The sequence below is a fragment of the Gnatocerus cornutus genome, chromosome 1 (genome assembly GCF_029298725.1).
Source record: "Gnatocerus cornutus isolate USDA-ARS CGAHR chromosome 1, icGnaCorn1.1, whole genome shotgun sequence".
Classification (NCBI taxonomy): domain Eukaryota; kingdom Metazoa; phylum Arthropoda; class Insecta; order Coleoptera; family Tenebrionidae; genus Gnatocerus; species Gnatocerus cornutus.
The window spans coordinates 37,299,806-37,321,201 of record NC_142233.1 but is presented as its reverse complement, the minus strand read 5'-3'; the positions used below and the strand labels follow the sequence as shown (position 1 = coordinate 37,321,201).

The window sequence follows — 21,396 nt, the reverse complement described above, 5'->3', positions numbered from 1 at the left end:
GGTTCGTAATTGCGAAAATAAACTTATTTGCCACACAATAAAGCTATCATTATTACGACTGTTACATATTTGTAATGATCAAAATTATAAGGTAATTTTGAACATTTATTGAAAATTTGTATTCTCTCGTTTTTTCGAACAAAATTGCACTACTGTTTGTACCTTTTATTGAATTTTTTTTTTTATTGAATGACCACTTGCATTTCTGAATAATTCAAAATTGGATTGAATAAATCTAATTGGACTATCACTGATACAGTAATTTTAGAAATTGGATTTTTTTTGGTATATTTACATAATACTTTTTATAAAGACAAGTTAAGACATGAAGGAAACAGTCTTATAGTCTTTTGTTATCTTTTGGAACTCGTTTGGAATTGCGTTTCATTTTTTCACTTTGTTCTTTATTTTTAAAATTGAATAGATAGAAAATAGAATAGCGGAATAATTACTTAATTACATAATTACATAATATGTAAAAAAGACATAAAATTGCCGATATTAACACTGTTAGAAATTTGAATGGAAATAAAGAGAAGGTATGACTAAAGATGTAGATACACAGTATCTATTAATTTCGATTTTAAATGGCACAAACAAGTAACAAGTTATACATCAAGTAACAATCTATAAATATAAGAAAAACTTTTTTTAAGATACTTAGAAAACCTTACATGGCTTCCACGCAACACAATGAAGAAAATTCTTTACCCATTTACAGAAATTTGTAACAATAATTGTTTGCAACTAGTTGTGCTATTTTTGGAAACGATAAACATTTAAATAAATTATTCATGGTTTGTTTGGTTATCAACAAAATTATCTAGCAGTTTTGTGTTTTTATAGAGCTCATATTCAGACATAAAACTGGCCTCCAAATCATTAAAATGTTATAGTTTATAAAAATATGACAAGCCGTCGAGGTCAAAAACAGAGAGACTCGTTTTATTTTCACTTATCCTTAATCTTGAACTGAAATGGAAGGTAGGCAATTCCACTAATGGGATTTTCTCCGTCGATAAGTTCTGTAGCAAGATGTTACGGTCCACTGCATGCAAAACAAAACTAAACAATCAAAAACCACATTCTAGCCACAAATGTAAAATAAAATAGTAAAAGCAGAAGTCACACACAGACTCACAAAGGTGTTGCATTTTTTTTTACAAAATGTCACACTGTGAAGGTACAAAACGTGCAACACGTGCAATATGCATGTGAACCAACAATTTGTTGTCAATTTACATAAATATGTGCCGAGGTAACATGGAGTACAGTTTATTTGTATGCATTAACATTAATATTACGTCTTGTCTATCTGGGAATCCAAAGGATCTCAAGGCTGTCACTCAAGACAAGACATGACCTACATACATTGCAATACAACTGGAATAAAATCGAAAACATTTGTTGCACGAAGTGAATTGAATTATGTCAGATCTAATGCAACATCAATCTCGGATCATCTTTAACCACGATACAATTGGTACTTTCAACATCGTTTGCAGTTATAATTTTAAAGCAAGAAAAGAAAGTTAAGAAAGTATCCGCCCAAAATTGTTAATGTCTGCGGAGGAGTCATTCGGTACCATTTTTGTCCACTTATTTTCGTGGTAAATACTATTTTGCTTGCAGTGAGCTCATGCCGATGGTAATGGAAATGGGAGGGGATCAGAGGTGAATGCGACACCGCGTTTCGTCAGTTTGAATTGAATGGTTTGAATCGCAAGTAGCCCAGGTGCAATAAATTGTTGTTAAAGTTTTTCGGAGTTTTTGTGATGGTGACGGTGTAGTGTTTGTATTTGGAGGTAAGGTTTGATTAAAGTACAAAAGTTGAACATTTTATAAAACTCTATGAACGTGAAATGTTTGTATTTCTTTGCAAAATCAGCTGCGAATTAAAAAAAAAATTGATGCATTTGCACTTAACGAATGGAATAATGGTTTATTGGTAATTGATGCCAAGAATTATGTATATATGTATATTTATTTATTAGTAGGATTGTGATTTATAAATGCGTTTCTTGTAAAAGTTTACACAATCAAATGATTTATATGCTTTGCTGTTTATGAAAGATGTGAAATAATTGTTACATAAAATAAAAAATAATATTCCTTTTCCAAGGTTTTTGTTTATATCGCAAGTTGTATTATAAAAGGTGTATCTAATCAAAATGCGTGACACACAAATACTTGATACATACCTAGGTAGGTCTCATTTTAACTTGAAAGTCACAAAATAAAAATGTCTTTTTTTCCAACCCCATTAAACGTCTATGGGATTAGAAAACACTACCGTTTCGTAGCATATAATCAAGGGAAGGATTTTGATAGCAAAACCCCAAGCAGTGTTACAAAACTTTTATATTTAATGTTTTGTTCCAAAACTATATTTGAGGAAGTCAATATTCGCATTTCTTTAATTTTGCGAAAATCCATTTCACACTCGGTATATGACTTATTAAAACTAACTTTTTGTTTCAATAGTACCTAAATGTGAAGAAAAAGAAAAAAGATACTTCACATTTTGACGAAAGTCTGAAGAAATTCTTCTATTTTTTTTAATTCACCCTTAGCAAGATGAAGTAAAAAATAACATTTAAGTATAAAAGAAACCATGGAGTTTATCGTATATGTATTTATTAATAAAGAAAAAGAGTAAGGAAAAAGGTAAAGAATTTTTTTTGAAAAGCAGTACATTTTTAGTTTTTAGTGTATTAGGTACACCAGTTTACATATTTCAACTTTTTTTTTATACCGAGATCGGACAAGTTCATGGTTCAAGAGTTTGTTTTGATGTTAAAAAGTTATTTGCAAATAATCTTATTCCGTTTGGGATTTTTGCGAATAAAATAAAAAAATAGAGTAAAAGATTAATTACTAAGGTGAATTGGGGCAAGTTCGAAAGTAATTTAGACTAGTTGGGATTTCTCAGTCTCTACTGAATAGAATTATGAATCAATTTTAACTAAAATTAAGCAATGATAACTTTGGTAGTTATTGTGCTAATGTGTAATGACTTTTATTTTGAAAACAAAGAAGTTTAATACTTGCAAGATACTCATAACATACTTGATTTAAAAATTGGTATTCCTAAAAGGAAGACCCCATAACTTCTAAACGCCACATGACAGAGACTTGCGGTAAACGAAAAATGTGGGCTACTTATTGCACCTAACAGGTTTGAGGGTACCAAAACCAAAACCTTGTCACGCAGTGTTATTTATTTCAAATCGTTCGTAATAGTCGTAACCTTTGATCCAAAAATAATTTTTTGGGCATATTTTTACACTTGGTTCCTTATGCTTCTAAGAAAAATTAGATTATCTAGACCTAAATCCCGCCTAGTAATAGAAACTTTTAATAAAAATTTACAATGTTTTTACAAAAAAAGTTAATACGTTATTTGAAATCATGGCTAACAAAGATATATTAAAATCAACCCAAATTCAGCAACTTCTATGGACTATTTAACCTTAGAAAACTGTTTTATTGTATACCATTTTATAAGATGTTACAATACACGAATTTTCTTTTGTAGTATCCCCATATAATATACTTGCGTTTATCATCAATTTGAATAAGTTTGGATCGGTAGAGTAAAAAAAATACCTCGAAATGTAGATTTATATGGAGTTGGTTCTTTATGCTTCTAACATGATGTGGTACTTAGTTCCTTATAGAAACCTAAAATCGTTTGTTTTTCATCTGATGGGGATTATTTTTCTCTGTCTTAAAGAAGATGTAAAGAGTAATACAAAACATTATTTAACTCAGTTGTCACAAAAATTGGAGATAAGCCCTTATGCTTCTGAGGTACCGAAATCATGGCTAACAAAGATATATTAAAATTAACCCAAATTCAGCAACTTCTATGGATTATTTTAAACCTTAATATACCGTTTTATAGGATGTTCCTATTACACGAATTTTCTTTTGTAGTATCCCCATATAATATACTTGCGTTGTGAAACTAATATAAGAACGAAAACCACGTTTTTGTGCTTTTTTTAAGTTTTAGACTTACAACACATCCTGTATAACTTTTTTGTTTTTCCATGTTCGAAAAATGTTTCTAGGGTTAACTTTGATAGGTACAATTGATTCATTACTGAAATATTATTTTTTTTCAAAAGTCTGGTATCAAATGCAGCAAATGTTTTGAGCTTATGGGGGGGATGGGTCGTTACGAAGTGCAGTAAACTATCAGCGGGTGGTGTCCGTAATCTGCACACTCATAAAACTTTTTTTTTATTTTGTGTTCGTATTGAAGCTAGTACAATCCTGTTTTCGGTCTCGTACTGAGCAATTCCCGTATCGTAACTGAACAGTGCAATTTTGTGTTGTAAGGTTGGCATCGGTTTTATTTGACGCGCGTATGACTTAAATAACCTCAAAATAACAATAAACTTTCAATTTAAAAAAAATTCAAAAATTCATATTCTAGTAATGCCAACTGTGGCAAAATTCCCTAAATTTTGAAATAAGGTTGTTTTGTTTAAAAATGTGCAAAATAAAAAAAGTAGCGCATGATAGCTCGTTTAAAGAGATTTTTTTCTATTTTATTTATGATTTTAATGTATGTATGGTCATCAATATTTAAAATACATATGAAAAAACTAAAATAAAAAAAATTATATGCAAATCATAACTTGTTTAGCAGCCAACTTTGATACGATTTTTTTACTCTTTATTACAAAATTCGATTTTTTACAGCAATTTTAAATTGATTGTATTTGACAATGTAAAGACTTTTATTTTGGAAACAAAAATGTTTAAAACTTACAGTCATAAAATTTTACTTTTAAAAAAACACTCGATCACGATTTTTTTTTTCGATAAATCGCTTATGCCATAGGTATATTTTTCCATGGCAACATAAAAGGTGGTGTGCGGTTGGGTCTTAATAATCTAAAAATTAGATGTAGAAGTTGTTTTTAATCGCGAAAAATGAAGATTGTAGAAAAAATACTGTGTGTATTTCGAGCGCAAATTCAAATTGCCGATTTCGAGAGGTTACCGCGCGACTTTAGACTTTTTGTCTCTTTCAATCGGCAATGTGAATTTTTGCGCTCTTAATATAAACACAAATAGCTATTAAAATTTGTGTAGTTGCACTTTTGCCATCAGCTACTTATGTAAACGTGAAACAAACACAAAAATTAAACAGAAATTACATAAACGTTAAATATAAAATTAAAAAAATACGACGTTTGATAAAAAAATTGTTTTATGAGGGTGCAGATTACGGACCCCACCCGCTGTAGTTTACTGTACCTCGTTACGACTCATCCCGTTCATGAGCTCCAAACATTTGCTGCTGACTGTACTGTATTATCAAACAATAGCAATACAATTGTATCATAATGGATTTTGGGCTATTGTTTAATATCATGATTGATTTTGGGCTATTGTATGATACCTAGTACAAACTAGACTTTTGAAAAAATATATATTTCACTAAATTTTTTAAATGATACTCTGTATACATTCGTATATTCAGATCTAAAAAAATATAGTAAATAAAAAAATAGTATATTACGTAACGTACAACAAATTTCATAATGGGATATGAAACCTTATAAACTAGTATACAAAACCAATGAATTTAAAGATGGGTTTTGAGTTTTTGAATAGATGTATGTAAAGATTTAATTAAATTTAATCTAGCCTACGAGCTTTTATATTCAAGGATTAAAATAATTAAGTATACTAGATTTTTTTTATTTAAACATTGAGACATCGAGTTCTAAAAATAGCAACATCTATTGATAAAAAATTAATTACATATTAAAACAGCACTTTCGCTACCTGTGTCCCAAAATGAAGTAATCGTTCGCTAAACTCAAGCAACATTATGTGGAATGAATATTGTAAAATGGAAATGTGGGCCAGATTAGATTACATAATTTATATTGTCTATTTTGCGGACTTTTATTTTTAAAAGGGACGATTGAGCAATTACACTATTACTATTGTGTATTTACCACAATAATTGTAAATTCATAAGTTTATAACTGTGAGTGTGGAAGTTTGTGTTGAAGTGTGTGAGGTAGACAGTTGCTTTACAATTCAAACTACTTTCCTACGGTTAAATTTTAGTATGTGAGTGCACCATGAAAGGAAATTATTGTACGTCATCTACATATTTCAAGAGAATGCTGCAACCGTTAAGATAAAGTAGCTCAGAAGCTATAAGGCTATATGGAGGCAGTGAAATTATTCCATTGTGAAAAAGTTAGCTTGTAAACAATAGAAAACATCCATCTGGAGTTGTACCGTACCGTTCGGTTTAGTCCACCAGTGCCGGACTTGCCGAAACTATAATACAGGTGTCCCAGAACTCGTGACTCAGAGAAAACAGGCACATGCAGACAGCCGTACAAAACCAAAATTTAAAAACAAAAAATCTTTAGAGCAAAAGATAAGTGAGTTAAACGAAAATATTCCAATTTATTCCCAAACACCAAATTTTGTCAAAAAATGCTGACGCGCGTTTTGATAGCAATGCTATTATCATCAGAGCGATGATTAAACTGTTTAAACTGTTTAATGCACGTCAAATGTTTGTTGCCATAAATCAGTGTTTCTTAACCTTTCAAGTAAGCCAGACCCCTTTGAACCTGAAAATAGGTCTCCGCACCCCGTCGAAAATTGTTCTTCAATTTTTTAGTTTAGAACGATACATTTAAAAAAAAATTATTAAAAAAATGTGTATTTTATAATATCAACTAGCTTTTCCCGCACCAATGACTTTGGTCAAATTCTTAAATCGAAAGAAAAGCTCGAGATCTATCTACTGGCCGAATTTGAGATCGATTGGACAAATAGTTTACGAGTTATGGCCAATATTAAAAAAATTGAAAAATTTTCATCGATAACTCATTTCTTTGTTGTCGGATCTGAATTTAAATCCCAGATTTGGAATCTGCAGAAAATTCTGCATACACTGATGTTTAATAATAACTTAAGTTTACTGGAAAAAATAAGCGAGATGTCGATATCAGAAGTTTGGCATAGTTTTAGTTATGAATTTTCGCAAAAAATTTTAAATTTCGACTTTTGCAAAATCTAAGAACTATTTCTTATGTAAAAGATCGCGAGAAGAACAATGCCGCAAACACGCATCTTAATATCTGTAATAGTTTCCGAGATATTGAGCACGAATTGTTTCAAATCTTCAAAAATTTGGCCCTCTGGCGACAACCCAAAAATTCAAACGGCCATAACTCAGTTATTTGTTGACGAAAATTAAACATTTTGAACGCTTTGAATTCAGCTTGACATTCTGCGTAAAGTGAGCTAAAATTTGTTTAATTTGCTTAATAAATAAACGAAGCATTGGCCAACAACTGTCTTGAAGAGGCTATTTTGGATTGATTTTCATTCACTGTTTTCAAGGTGAAAACGACGTTTATTACCTTTCTGTTATACATAAATCAAAAGGAAGCTCGAGATCTATATACTGGCCAAATTTGAGATCGATCGGACAAATAGTTTACGAGTTACGACCAAGATTAAAAAAATTGAAAAATTTTCTTCGATTGAGTTGGAATTTTTTTCGCGAAAAATCGGCTATCGAATTTTGGACTTTTGATAACATTTTCTAACGTAAAATGAGCCGAGAAAAAGAATGGCGCAAACCGCATCTCAATATCTCAAATAGTTTCCGAGATATTTAACTTTAAATATTTGAAAAAATGAGGAAAATTGAAAATCAACTTAAAACGGCCATAACTCAGTTATTTGTTGACGAAAATTAAAAATTCCTAAAGCTTTAAATTTAGCGTGACATTCTGCGTAAAGTGAACTAAATTTTGTTTAATTTGCTTAATAAATAAACGAGGCATTGGCCAAAAACTGTTTTGAAGAAGCCATTTTGAAGTGATTTTCAATCACTGTTTTCTAGGTGAAACCGACGATTATTACCTTTCTGTTATACATAAATCAAAAGAGAAGCTCGAGATTAACCTATTGGCCAAATTTGAGATCGATCGGACAAATAGTTTACGAGTTATGACCAATATTAAAAAAATTGAAAATTTTTTTTTGATTGAGTTGGATTTTTTTTCGCGAAAAATCGGTTATCGAAATAAACGTAAAATGAGCCGAGAAAAAGAATGGCGCAAATCGCATCTCAATATCTCAAATAGTTTCCGAGATATTTAACTTTAAAAATTAGAAAAAAAAAATGAAAATCAACTTTCCGAAACTTTTATCAGCCATAACTCAGTTATTTGTTGTCGGATCTGAATTTAAATCCCAGATTTGGAATCTGCGGAAAATTCTGCGTACACTGATGTATAATAACTCAAGTTTACTCGAAAAAAAATAAGTGAGATGTCGATATCAGAAGTTTGGCATACTTTTAGTTAAGAATTTTCACTTATAATATCCCTAGTGCATTGATTTTTTCGAATGCATTTCAAAAACGTATTAATTAGCCCGAGTGGCTATTGGATAATATTTGGTCTCGTGCGATTTTCGCGAAAATTGCGTTTTGTATGTAGGTGATGTACCTATTTGTCGCACATTTAAATAACCACAGAAACCGTTCATAAACGCAACAACACTCTGGCGAATCTCAGAGTGTTAATCACATCACTCTGACGTCACACGCCGACGTCTCACTTTATGAACACACTCCTGTTGTTCATTTGTCAGGCTAACATTACGGTCCTGTTGCCTAGGAAATTGAAATAGCCTTTTATTTCCCCGCCATTCTACCTATCCAAAAGCATTCGGGATTGGCTGTCAGTTTTTCGTCCTTGTTCGAATACTATTAAGCTTATACTAATGTGGTTTTTGAATTCGAAGTCTGTATTGGTATCGATATTTTCCCTTGCTCTCTGGGTCATGAGTTCTGGGACACCTGTATATCCAATGCCGACATATGATTGTATATCTGAACAGAGAAAATAAAAGGAACATTTAAAGTCGGTCGTGGTAAATGCAAAACAACAGCACTTCTCAAAATATAATTCATGGCCGATAAGGATACAAAAGGGATGATAAGGTATATTATTGACGATCAACTATTTTTATTGGTGCCATATAAACTTATAGGTTCTAGGCCACTACTATTTTTATATTTAATTCAAATGCCTGTTTGACATTTCTGGTTTTTAAAGTCGCACTTAATTTAATTTTGAACTACCTGGTTAATTTATTCTTGCGATTAAAAATCCTCAGGAAATGAGCACTAACTGTCTACTTGGAATAATTGTTTGATGTTCGTTATAGTCTGTTTAACCAGACATGTGTTTAAATATGTAGCCGCTTAATTCGCATAGAGACTCGAAAAGCATTGAAACACATAAATTTAAAATACAGGACAAAAGATTTGTGCAAAAAAAAAGTTGTTTTATGATAATATGCATAATAATTGCATAATTAACCATGTACGCAGTTTACAAAACTGCAAGGCCAGTCATTTTGTTATTAGTGTGTTAATTTTTGATAGAGTTTATTCACATGTCAAATATTTGGAGAAAGTCCAGCTTAAATGTATCAGATAGAATACTATACAGGGTCCGGCAACACTTGTGTCCACCCCCAAAATCGTCTTTAAATTTAAAGATAAAATTTTGAAAATTTGCATACGCTCATAGTTGACAAAGCTCTAGAAGCTTACGCAAAAATTTGGTGTTTTTTTTCACGGTTTTTTTGGCGTCGCGACGCCTAAAAAGTATAATTTTTAGCGATTTTTGAGTTTTTGCGGAAATATTCGCGAATTCATTTTTTTTTTCAACATAACTGTGATACAAATATCTGAGTTTTTATTTTGAATCTAATGCAAATTGTGTAGAAAATTTGCGAAAAAAACGCTGTTTTATCAAGTTAGTTTTCAAAATTCTGACAGCGCAGCGACAATCTACGTTTACACCAAAATTTCACAAGTCACTTCATTCACTCTTATAAAGGTTAATTTTGATTAACACGAGCATGTTGTACTTTATGGACACCAGAAATCGTTAATTAACATCGACAAAGCGACAATTTCACCAATTAAGACTTCTGTTACAATCTAAAGCGAGCCAAAGGATAGATGTCATTTGTGACACAAGATGTTGACAGATGGGTGTAAACGTAGTTCCCAATTTTGACGTAATGAAATTGGAAACTAACTTGATAAAACAGCATTTTTTTTTAAATTTTGAAGACAATTTGCATTGAATCTAAAATAACAGCTGAAATATTTTTAACACATTTATATTGAAAAAAAAATAAATTAGGGGTTGATATCACAAACCCTCACAATTAACTAAAAATTACATTTTTAAGGCGTCGCAACGCCAAAACTATTAGTGATAAAAAACAAATTTTTGCGTCAGCTTCTAGAGCTTTGTCAACTGTGAGCGTACGCAAATTTTCGAAATTTTATCTTTAAAATTAAAGACGATTTTGGGGGTGGACACAAGTGTTGCCGGACCCTGTACATACATATCAGCGAATTATGATAAATTAGCGAATTTTGTAATTTTAACTGTAAAATTAAACTTTAAACATACTTGTAAGTTTACAAACGTACGCGTTTATTTTTGAGCATCGGACATATACCTATGTATGCTTGGAAAGTTCTTTGAGGTGTTATGGCAAAATTTTTACTTTAAACAAAGCATGATTATCAGTAGAATTATTACTATAATTATTGTTATTATAGTTGCAATGTACCTAGTCGATGCCGAAAAGTCTAAAAGTTTTGGCATAAAGTCAGTCAAGTCATATACAATGACAAAATTAATGATCGTATCACGTAGCAACAGCATGTCAGTTTAATTAGAATAAATCGTTATGAAAACAATTATTAAAAAATGTACTGCTAATTAAAACGTAGGTATAATTTATACTGTATGCACTTAGAATTTTGGATTTACCTATATTTTGTAAAGTTACTTACTGATAAATATTTGTAAAACAATCCAACAATAAAGATAAAAATTTTAATATTGACAAAGAGTATCATTTTGAGATGATATTTGATTGACAAAATAATTGAGAAAGTTTCTCTACGAACTATGATTTTATAGTTTATACCATAACAACAAGATGTTTGCATACAAATCTTTTTCGAATTTGTTATTGTAAGAAAAGTATCGATTAAAATTCAAATTACGATTTTTCCAATTTCGCTAAAACGCAAAATTAAAAGTCAATTCTGAATTTTAACTTGTCAAATGGCTATCTGTCACTGCTTGGTAACTAAGAAATCTAAATTTCCCTTAATAGTGGATAAAAATTTAAGATAAACCTTTTTTTCCAGCAGAAATTTTTTTGTAGGCGACAAATTTATTATGCGGCTGTGATTGATCGTTCAGCAGAACAATTTACACAATACTAATTTTTTAAACACTTGCAATACCCACAGAATGTCAAACAGGAACTGTCACATTTGCCAAATTGTCACCAAATAGTAGGAGCAATAAACTTGTTTTTGATATTTTCAGTGCACAGTAACGGATATTTTATCATAACTTTATGGTTTTTATCATTATATTTATTTTGCGATAAGTAAAAAAACTTGACATTTGGTTATAGACCCATCCGTTAATCAAATTGACATGCATCCACTACAAGTATCTAACTTATTCCTTTCAAATCCTGGTATTTTCTAAAATTGCTCTTTTATAAATCACTAAATTCTCTGCAAGAAAAACAACGAATTATGGTGCGGGAAAATTATTATTGCATATCAAAAAATAACAGAAAATGCATTTTACATGTTAACAAAATAGCATAAAAAATTCGTTTTATAAAACTTAACTACAGTCGCTATATTTAGTTGACATTTCAAGGGTCATTTAAATTTCGAAATTTAATTATTCAAACAAAAAATATCTTGATGGTTCTTGTTGCTCTTTTATAGAGTGAATTTTTTTTGCTACTCCTGTGTCTAAAACGTCATTTTAAGTTGTCATCTGAGCAACACTAAGTTAGATTTTTAATACGGACATGAGTCGTGTTTAAACTGCCTCTTTAAGCACGGGGTGAAGTTAGGCGCGTTTACTTTAAGCTTTAAGCACGACCTGAAGTAGCCGCTTGTCAAATTGACATTTATAAAATACTTCGGTTTAAACTTCAAATTTGAAAATGGTTCTTTTTTGTACACCCCATGAACTGCGAGATGAAGCTGCAGCAGCAACAAACAACTTGCTGCCCTCAAGATGTAAAAACATTAATATGAAAGAACATACAAGCTTTCTATGGATTGGTAAGTAAGAAAAGCAACAAAGTCCTTTTCTGAAAACGTGCTGCTAGCATACTTTCAAGAATTGTCGGAAAAAATTAAACCATCTACTTCATGCTGAAGATGACACTCAACGTTAAAAATGATATCGACATAAAGAAGTATGCCAAATTAAAAATATTACAATGAACTAGAGATCTCCAGCATGAGTAAATGTATTGACAGTTACGCCACTACAAGCAACTAATCATGTTTAATAATTGTCAAAATATATCAAATGTTACAGTTAACGTCATTCAGTCTAAATAGTTCTGTTTATTTTTGTACTATAATAAATGTACATATTCAGTTTCAATGACACATATGTTAGTTTCAATAATTATTATGGTAGCAAGAATGAGAATTATTTGTCAAATTGACAGGTCTGAAATTTTGCCATAAGCTGTCCCATTGTAGTTGTCCGCAAATTTTTATGATTTTCATGCTAGTTCAGAGGAACTTTGTGGAACAATTTATTTTGATTCAAGTAGATGGCGCACGCGACTACGACTCCCTAACTACTAACGGCCACCTCTTCGATATAGATGTCTACATCCAACGCTGCAATTTGTCGTTCTGACCCGTCGCTTCGGCGATGAGACTGACCTGACCACTCATGGGGTTCTTTCGCATTCGTGCGTTCTCCCCTTAAAAAGAAACGGGGTTCTTTTACGATTAGCGTGTTTCTCCCTTCAAAAGTAAACACCCTAAAGCAATTAAACATATTTTTCGAACTTGCCGCTGTAATAGGTCCATTAGAGTACTCAAGGAGTCGTTTATAGGTATCTATAAAAGAACTCAAAGTAGGAAATTTCGATTTTTAAGAATTGGCAGAACTAATTAGTCTGACTGTCACCTGTTTCCTGTCAAGTTCTTGGTCAATTTGGATTTTACGATTCGTGTTTAATAAATTGCTGCGTGAATAAAAAATGTATCAATATAATTTAAATTGTACCTAAATATAATAGATGTGAATACTGGCTGTGAGGTTAGGTTACGTTATGTCAAAATTCAGTGACAGTGAAACTCAATAAATGAAATTTTAAATTGAATTTGAAAATCAAGTGGCAAGTCGTGGTTAGAAAACCATTACCAATCGTGTAACACGAAAACTCTTGGAATTGGAAAGTTTTTTTTTCTTATAAAAAGGGTGCAAATTCGAAAAAATAGTGTAAAGGACTTGTTTTATAATGGCCTACGGCTCGCTTTGTACACCGGAACCTCGTGCACCAAATTGGCCATTATTAAAACACGTTCTATTAAATCTATACTATTAAAAGCATATTTGCAGTACAAAGGTTAGTTTAGACATAAAGCGACGTTACAGTCACAGATCTTCATTTTGTAGTCACATAACCTTCAAAATTTCCAGCGGGAAATTAGAAATTTCCAATTTTTACAATTCAATTTTTTTTACTAATGCCGTAATAGAATTCTAAAAATAGCACTCAGAATAAGAATTCTCTAGAGCACAATCCGCCATTAACCAAATTGAATTTCAAGGTTCCGGAGAGCACAAAAAGAATTAAATTCAAATTTCCATATTATTTCCATATTATTTCCCTGTGCTCAGCAATCCGCGGAACACCCGGTACATATTATCCTTCCGTTTCGTTTTCAAACTATTTAAAATAGTGTCCGGCGTGACGTCTAAAATGGTAACTGTAAACAATTCATTTGCAAGTTTCTAGTCAAATACAACAATAAATTGATTGAATATGGTAGTTTGACCAAGACTAACGCTAATTTCTTTGGTCGCGAATGAATGCGTTTTATTAATTGCAAATATGTAATCAGTTAATTGTTTTTCTCCAATTCAGGATATAATTAAATCGAATTAATACCAAACGGACGTCGATAGAGTTAATTAATTCGTCGCGCTACACACCTGCTTCAAAATATGCTCACTATTCAGCAGGCATTTGAAGCCAGTTGTTGAAGAATGTGACCACGAAACGAAAAATTATAAAATTTATTTAACGAAATCGTGGGTGATGTTCAAGACGATTTATCATTTCCAAGTATAACACGCCTCTTGTTGATATAACGCAACGAAAGGAAGACCCTACTTTTAAAAATGAAGATAACCATAGATATTTATTAAAATAAACAAGTTAAAACGTCCGTTCGTTGCACAGTTTCTTTCAAAACCAGAAAAGTTGCATTGTGTAACGTACAATTAAACCGCACTTAATTTAATCAAATCTGAAAGATATAACGAGTTTAGAATCGCAAGACTTTCCTTGTTATACCTTCACGCTATGACTTAATTATAGTTACATAACATGATGTTTTCACATTTATTTAAATTGATGAACTTCCCACTTTAAATAAACGTACTGTTAGTTTTTGTCCACTAATTTAACCAATTTGAATGCGTACCATGGTCTGTTTTCGCTTGAAAGCACGTGACAATAGTACATAATAAGTATAATTGCAAACGTTAACCTTCATTGTGTAGCAAACTTTATTGTTTATGTTTTCATAGCTTTCTAAATGTTTGTTAAATAAAAACTCTTTGTTTCAGGCTCCTAAGATGGGACAAAATGTGATAATGATAAGTGACTAAAGAAAGTCGTTTAACAACAATGGAGAACATTTACCAAATAAAAATTCGTTCCAATCCCAACACACGGGATTTATATCCTTCTGAACGAAGATATTCATCATCCATTGTCCTAGGCTTCAGTATAATCTTTTTGGCTTTGGGAATAACATCTTCCTTGATGGGAACTCTAGTTGTAAGAAGAATTGCAACAAATCATTCTCACATAGATACACTTTTTGAATATGAAGAATTCAACGACACCGGAGACCAGCGACTTCTGAAGCGAGTCGAAGAAGATCTGTTATACCGCCACAAAAAATTGAGCCATAGCTTGAACATTCCGGCTATTGTTTCCGCTGGTTCCTTCGTTATGTCTTTAGGACTCTTCTTAGCTGGTTTAACGGGAATGGTTGCATGGAAGCAATGGTACATCGACAATAACATCACGTGGTTTTTCCTTTCATCGTGTTTTTCTTCAGTGACATCATCCATATCGTTTTTGTTAATCTCTTTAAGCATAATAGACGCAGGGGAGCTTCTTTATAATAAAACACCCCCAATTAGTTTAGGGTTGACTGCGAATATTTTTATAACATCCCTTTTAGGGGTGGTCTGGTCCATTGTTGCCACCAATGTAGCTTTTAAAGGGATGAAAAACAGTTATCCTGACGATATTGTATTGTCCAAAAGTGGGAAAGGTCGTGTTGAAGTTAGCACAGTACGGAAGGGTAATAAAATTGCGAAAGTCGTACCTCCGGATATTTTGGATCATTTTCCAAAAACTGGAAAACTGGCGAAATTATTCCCCAAAAATGATAAGAATAATGGAAATTTACCGAAGGCTGAAAGTAATAAAGAGTATGAAGAGAGGGTTAAGAAATTCTTATCCGGGGAATCTGATAGTTATAATAAGAACTGATATTTTAGTTTTATGACTTAACAGTGTACTTGACTTTTGTATCTTTTTTATTAGCTTTAAGGTTGGTACTATGTTAGTACGTACAAAGTATTTTATTTATAATACAACGACTTTAATTTATATGAATAGAGACTTGGCAAAGCAAAGTTGTGAACTCTTACTGTCACCTTTTCTGACCTGTATTTTAGTTGCTTTCTATAAAACCACAAACAAATGTAATAATGGGGCAAACCGCAAGAGTCCAATTTTAACACAAACTTTTCCTATTTTTTTTTTATTTTAATGACGTGCAATCAAGAACAAAATACGGACTTACCTAGATTGCAAAATTCCGATCGACCCTTTTAATCATTTCAATTTATTATTTTTCCTTCGATCGTTTGTTTTTAGGTTTCGGCTGAAATTATGCATTAAAGTGGGCTATTAATGAATGATTTAATGTGTTTATTATAGGCAACCAGTTACACATGCAATTCAATAAATTTAATAATGATCTGAAAACGCGGTTCTGAAAGCCCTGGATCTTTACTAATCCCAAAAAAAAAACATGACGATTTTCTTCCAGTTCGACTTCACTTCTCCCAGTTCGATAGACATCGTTTATAATTACACTCAAATTTGACACCTGCGGACACATCGGTCACATCCATCCATAGACATAATAATATATGGACGGAGCCTATACTAAACTTGTGTTCAGAAAGCACTGGTGACAGGATTGGGACAAGGATAGAAGATAAAGTCTTTCTGTTGTTAGACAAAGATAAAAACTCAACCGATATACCACGTGATGTAGTCGATTTGTTGATTGGTCATTTGGTTGGAAAACACCGGCGGTACTTTTAAATAATTTAACGAAAAGTTCAACCCATAATTCATTTTTTTCAGCTGGTTCTCTCCCAACACATTCAAAAAGCTTACAACACAAAATAATGTTGTTTTAACAGTGGTAACACCCATTAACAATCGAGTTGAGTCTCTGTCGACTACATCAGCTGATTTCTTTCTACCTATCTTTGTTTAGATCTTGTCACCAGTCATCTCTCTCTATGCTCCGTCAGTAAGTATTATTATAATGTCTATGGAGTGCGGGCACTACCGCCTGTAAAGTATGCAACCTTGCACTGTGGAGGATCAACAAACCGTGTCGGTCCATTTAAATACTATTAAAAGCGTTGTTTAGATGCAGTATTTAATTATTTTTTGTATTATAGTTGGGTTGCAACTTCTTAAAATGTATTGCCTTAATGATAATTTTGGTCAGTGAATGGTAAATGTTTAATTTCAGCCAGAATACAAGCTGCTATCTCTATTAATTTTTGGCATATTAAGTTGAATTTTGATAAATTCGTAAAGTTCTTTTTTAGGGATATTTATGCAACTTTGCAAAATCCATGGCGATACAAAATACAGCAGATATGGTAAATTCAATCTATTAGGATTTTTTAAATAATGCTATTTTCTTGTAATTTACTTCGCGTTAGGAATATTTCTAAAAGTTAGGTATTTTAAGAGAAGTTGCTTAGAATCGAATTTTAAATTCATTTATACCAAATGAGGAGTTTTTAAACAAAAAAATTATAATGTTTATTTTATCACATACAGTTTTAAGCAATAATACATTGTATAATAAGAATTGGCAAACCAAAATGAGCCATGAATTTTTTAGTACATATGAACAATGTTGTCCATGCTCTCTTACACAATTTTGAACCACTTTCAACTTTAAATTTTGAGTTCCCATTAAGTATAATTTTATGCGAACTCAAAAATAAACAAAATCATTTATGTGAATAAACAAAATATTAATATTTCATTATCAATAATTAACGATTAAATTTAAAGATTTTAATATTTAAAAGAAATTGAAATAAGAATTTTAAGTTGAAATTAAGTAAGGAATGACTTGTGAGCAACTTTTCTTAAAAATCGAAGATGTCCAACACCAAGGAAAGGTTCATTTTATTCAAAAACTCGTGGACAATCTATTATTTCCAATTTTTTTCTTTAAAATTAAGAAAGATAAAAGCTTATTCATTTAAAGTACAAAGCACTGTATTATTTTTTAGTCTAATCTCCAGATATTTCAATTTTATTTTAATTTTCATCGTCAAGTGACAAACGCCTGTAACTTTTTTGCGATTTTTAAAATATCAAATTTGGAAAGTCGTCATTCGTTGGCGTTTTTGGACCACTAATTACGTCAAAAGTGTTCTAAAATAAACAATTACTATTCAATGGCAGTATAGATAATACATATTAAAAGATTTCAACCCAACCATACTAAAAACACAGTCAAAAATAATTAAATACTGCATCTGAACAACGCTTTCAATGGTATTTAAATGGACCGGCACGGTTTGTTGATCCTCCATAGTGCACGGTTGCATACTTTACAGGCGGTAGTGCCCGCACTCCATGTATCCATCCATAGACATAATAATATATGGACGGAGCCTATACTAAACTTGTGTTCAGAAAGCACTGGTGACAGGATTGGGACAAGGATAGAAGATAAAGTCTTTCTGTTGTTAGACAAAGATAAAAACTCAACCGATATACCACGTGATGTAGTCGATTCGTTGATTGGTCATTTGGTTGGAAAACACCGGCGGTACTTTTAAATAATTTAACGAAAAGTTCAACCCATAATTCATTTTTTCAGCTGGTTCTCTCCCAACACATTCAAAAAGCTTACAACACAAAATAATGTTGCTTTAACAGTGGTAACACCCATTAACAATCGAGTTGAGTCTCTGTCGACTACATCAGCTGATTTCTTTCTACCTATCTTTGTTTAGATCTTGTCACCAGTCATCTCTCTCTATGCTCCGTCCAGTAAGTACCATATGAGCAAAAAAACTTTAGATAAAGGGTGGCTGTCTACAAACTTTTGTTTTGGAAACGTATGTCGGCTTTTGTTGTCATACCCAATCATATGTGCTTGAATCTTTGATGTCTTCGGCTCTTTGAACTTCTCGTTCTGCCAGAACCATTGCTACGATGCACGCTCCCGATTTCTTCAAATAACTGCACACCAATCCATACCATAATAAAATAGTCACCATCCAAAGATGCCATGCCGAGAACTGTCAAATTTTGACGGCTTAGTTTAGACAATCAACGACAAATTCATTTGTTTTTCATAGCCTCCTATTATCTAAAATTTTGTTGCTCATACGGTATTATTATAATGTCTATGTATCCATCATACACATAACCTCACTTTGGTTTTGTATTTTGGTTGCATAACCACCTTTGTACCAATTTTTTTGGTGAATTTTTCAATAGTCGATCACCGGAAAAGTTTTCTAACTAACTCTATGGTTAATGGACACCAAAGTCCGTTTTTTTCTTAAAACCACCAACACCGCACTCTCCCACCACTTTCCAACCGGCAACGTCGTCGATGGTAACTTTTTGGTGATAAAATCAAATAGGTTAGTTGCCTAATTGACAATTTGATTACACAAAACGTCCTTTCAGGCTGTGCCGAGTCTTTTCACTATTAAATCCTCTGATTTGCAATCCAACAGGCTGTAAAAGAAACGTTTTTAACGGAAACACTGCCTAATTTTCAGAACTGTCAAAAAATTGACAATTATTTTCTCACCAAAAATCTCCCTAGGCAACGTTGCCGGTTGTAATGCAGGGGAAGATTGGTGGTATTTAAAAAAAAACGGACTTTAGGCGTATTATATGCACTTATTTAAACCCTATAGAATAAACTACACCAATGGACTATTTATTGGTTCTATTAAATCCAGATTATTTTGTAACAAAACTCATTGATAAACTAAAAGTTTTGACTCAAAGTTTCTAATAAAAAATACACACACATCCAATAGATACACTTTAAACAGTTCAATTAAATAGGACTTGTGTTACAATCTAAAGTGAACTAAAGGTTCGTTTGGTGTACCTATGCGTAGTTTCCAATTTTGACTAATTTGATCAAAACGCATTTTTCTTTAAATTTTAAAAACAATTTAAATCAAATCTGAAATGACAACTGAGATATGTTTAACACATTTATAATATGTATTAAAAATAAATAAATTAGCGTTTGGTTCCACTATGCCTCAAAACTCGCTAAAACTTATAAATTACATTTTAAAAGCGTCGCGACGACAAAATTATTGGTGATGAAAACCAAATTTTTGCTTCCGATTCTGTATAACAAATGCATAGGAACGTACAGAAATCCTTATTAATATAAGAGGTTTTTTTTAACATTTTCCTGTGGTCCATGGCATAGTCTAATAATACAATGCAAAGACGAAACTACAGTTCTATTATTTTCCTATTGTTATTTCCAAGAAAGAGCTATTATTTTACAAACAGCTGGATCTCTTGGTTTTATCAAAATACCTCGCCCCACCATAAATTTTGTACTTATGGAGAAGCACAAATTTTTGTGCTTTGCTGGCAATTGGTGGTTGTAAATTAAAAAATTTCAACTTCAATTTTAAATCTAAAATTTTACGCTACGATTACTCGCTTAATTATTAGAATATCAAAACTAAGGACCGTTGTATTCAGAACAACTTGCTTTACAGTTCAACTGTATAAATTTTTGATGCAATAACACAAACCGAAGTTACAGTCTTCAGCCAAAATTGATGCAGTGTAATTATCGTTCCAGGGGTAATATGAACAAAAAAAAACGGGCAATTTGTAGATAACTACAAGGACAGTATACAGGGTGTTCAAAAAATAGGGGACCAACTGATAAGAACGTCAAACTTTAAGACACTGTGAACTGGAAATGCTGTTTAAAATTTTTATTTGAAGCTTTGTACGGGAGCAAAATAACTTTAAATATTGCGAAAAACGGCAAGACTGTTCAGTTCTTTCGGTAATTATCAGGAGTATAATTTTGTGACCACAGTTACACTTTGGTAGTTACAATTATTAATAAATCATGTAATTTGTTACTATGGTTTGCAATTACCTTTGATAACACCTGATCAGTAAAAATCACAATAGATCAAGAACCATTTGTTCTCGACTGTTTCCTTCAAGTGTCGGTATATTCAGCAAAATTATACATCATTAGAGAAATAAACTCCTCTAGTTTGTGACACCCAAAAAATTTTTGACTTTTCTAAAAAAAATGGTCTTTGTCAGCCACTACGCAACAATTAATTACTGAATTCTTGAAGTGAAGTGTTGCCAGATTAATTTTGCGCTTTTGAGCTTAATTTTAAAAGTGCAAAATAACGTTTTGTATCAACATTTAAGGCATTTAAAAAATGTAAGTTATGTAAATGTCACCCAAAACATGAACTCTAGTAGAATTTTGTAAACCTTAAGTTTATTATAACAAAAAATTCGTGCCATAATTAGCGTCCCTTTAAGTGGCTGTAGATTTCCAACGAAGCACTCAATAAAAAAATAAAAAAATTATTTAGCTACTAGCTATTATTTCTAAAGATTCACATAGTGAATAGTTGGTCCGCCATTTTTTGAACATCCTGTATATTCTGAATTTCAGTTTTCTAGACCAAACCGTTTTTGAGTTATGATTGCACAAGTTTACATTGCATTCCCCATGAACATTTTAGGGTGCGACCACTCTTAAATAACAATTATTACAACAGATACTGTATTTTCAAATGTCGGTTAAAATGGTAATTTTTAACACAGTAAAACCTTTTTAGTTCAAATGTACTCTATTTCGAACTGTACTGTGAACAATGACTG

General features: G+C 31.8%; 1 protein-coding gene across 1 annotated transcript; it reads left to right on the top strand.

Annotated features, from left to right (window-relative positions):
- Positions 1-1,653: 1,653 nt before the first annotated feature.
- LOC148182260 (uncharacterized) lies at positions 1,654-15,836 on the top strand. Its single transcript, XM_088037979.1, has 2 exons — positions 1,654-1,805; positions 14,751-15,836. Exon 2 carries the CDS (start codon positions 14,812-14,814, stop codon positions 15,688-15,690), a length of 879 nt encoding a protein of 292 aa, XP_087894105.1. The 5' UTR covers positions 1,654-1,805; positions 14,751-14,811; the 3' UTR covers positions 15,691-15,836.
- The last annotated feature ends 5,560 nt before the right edge of the window (positions 15,837-21,396 follow it).

Bases quoted from the DNA above. Each gene is read 5' to 3' on its own strand.
- LOC148182260 (XM_088037979.1), top strand. From the start codon at position 14,812: ATGGAGAACATTTACCAAATAAAAATTCGTTCCAATCCCAACACACGG.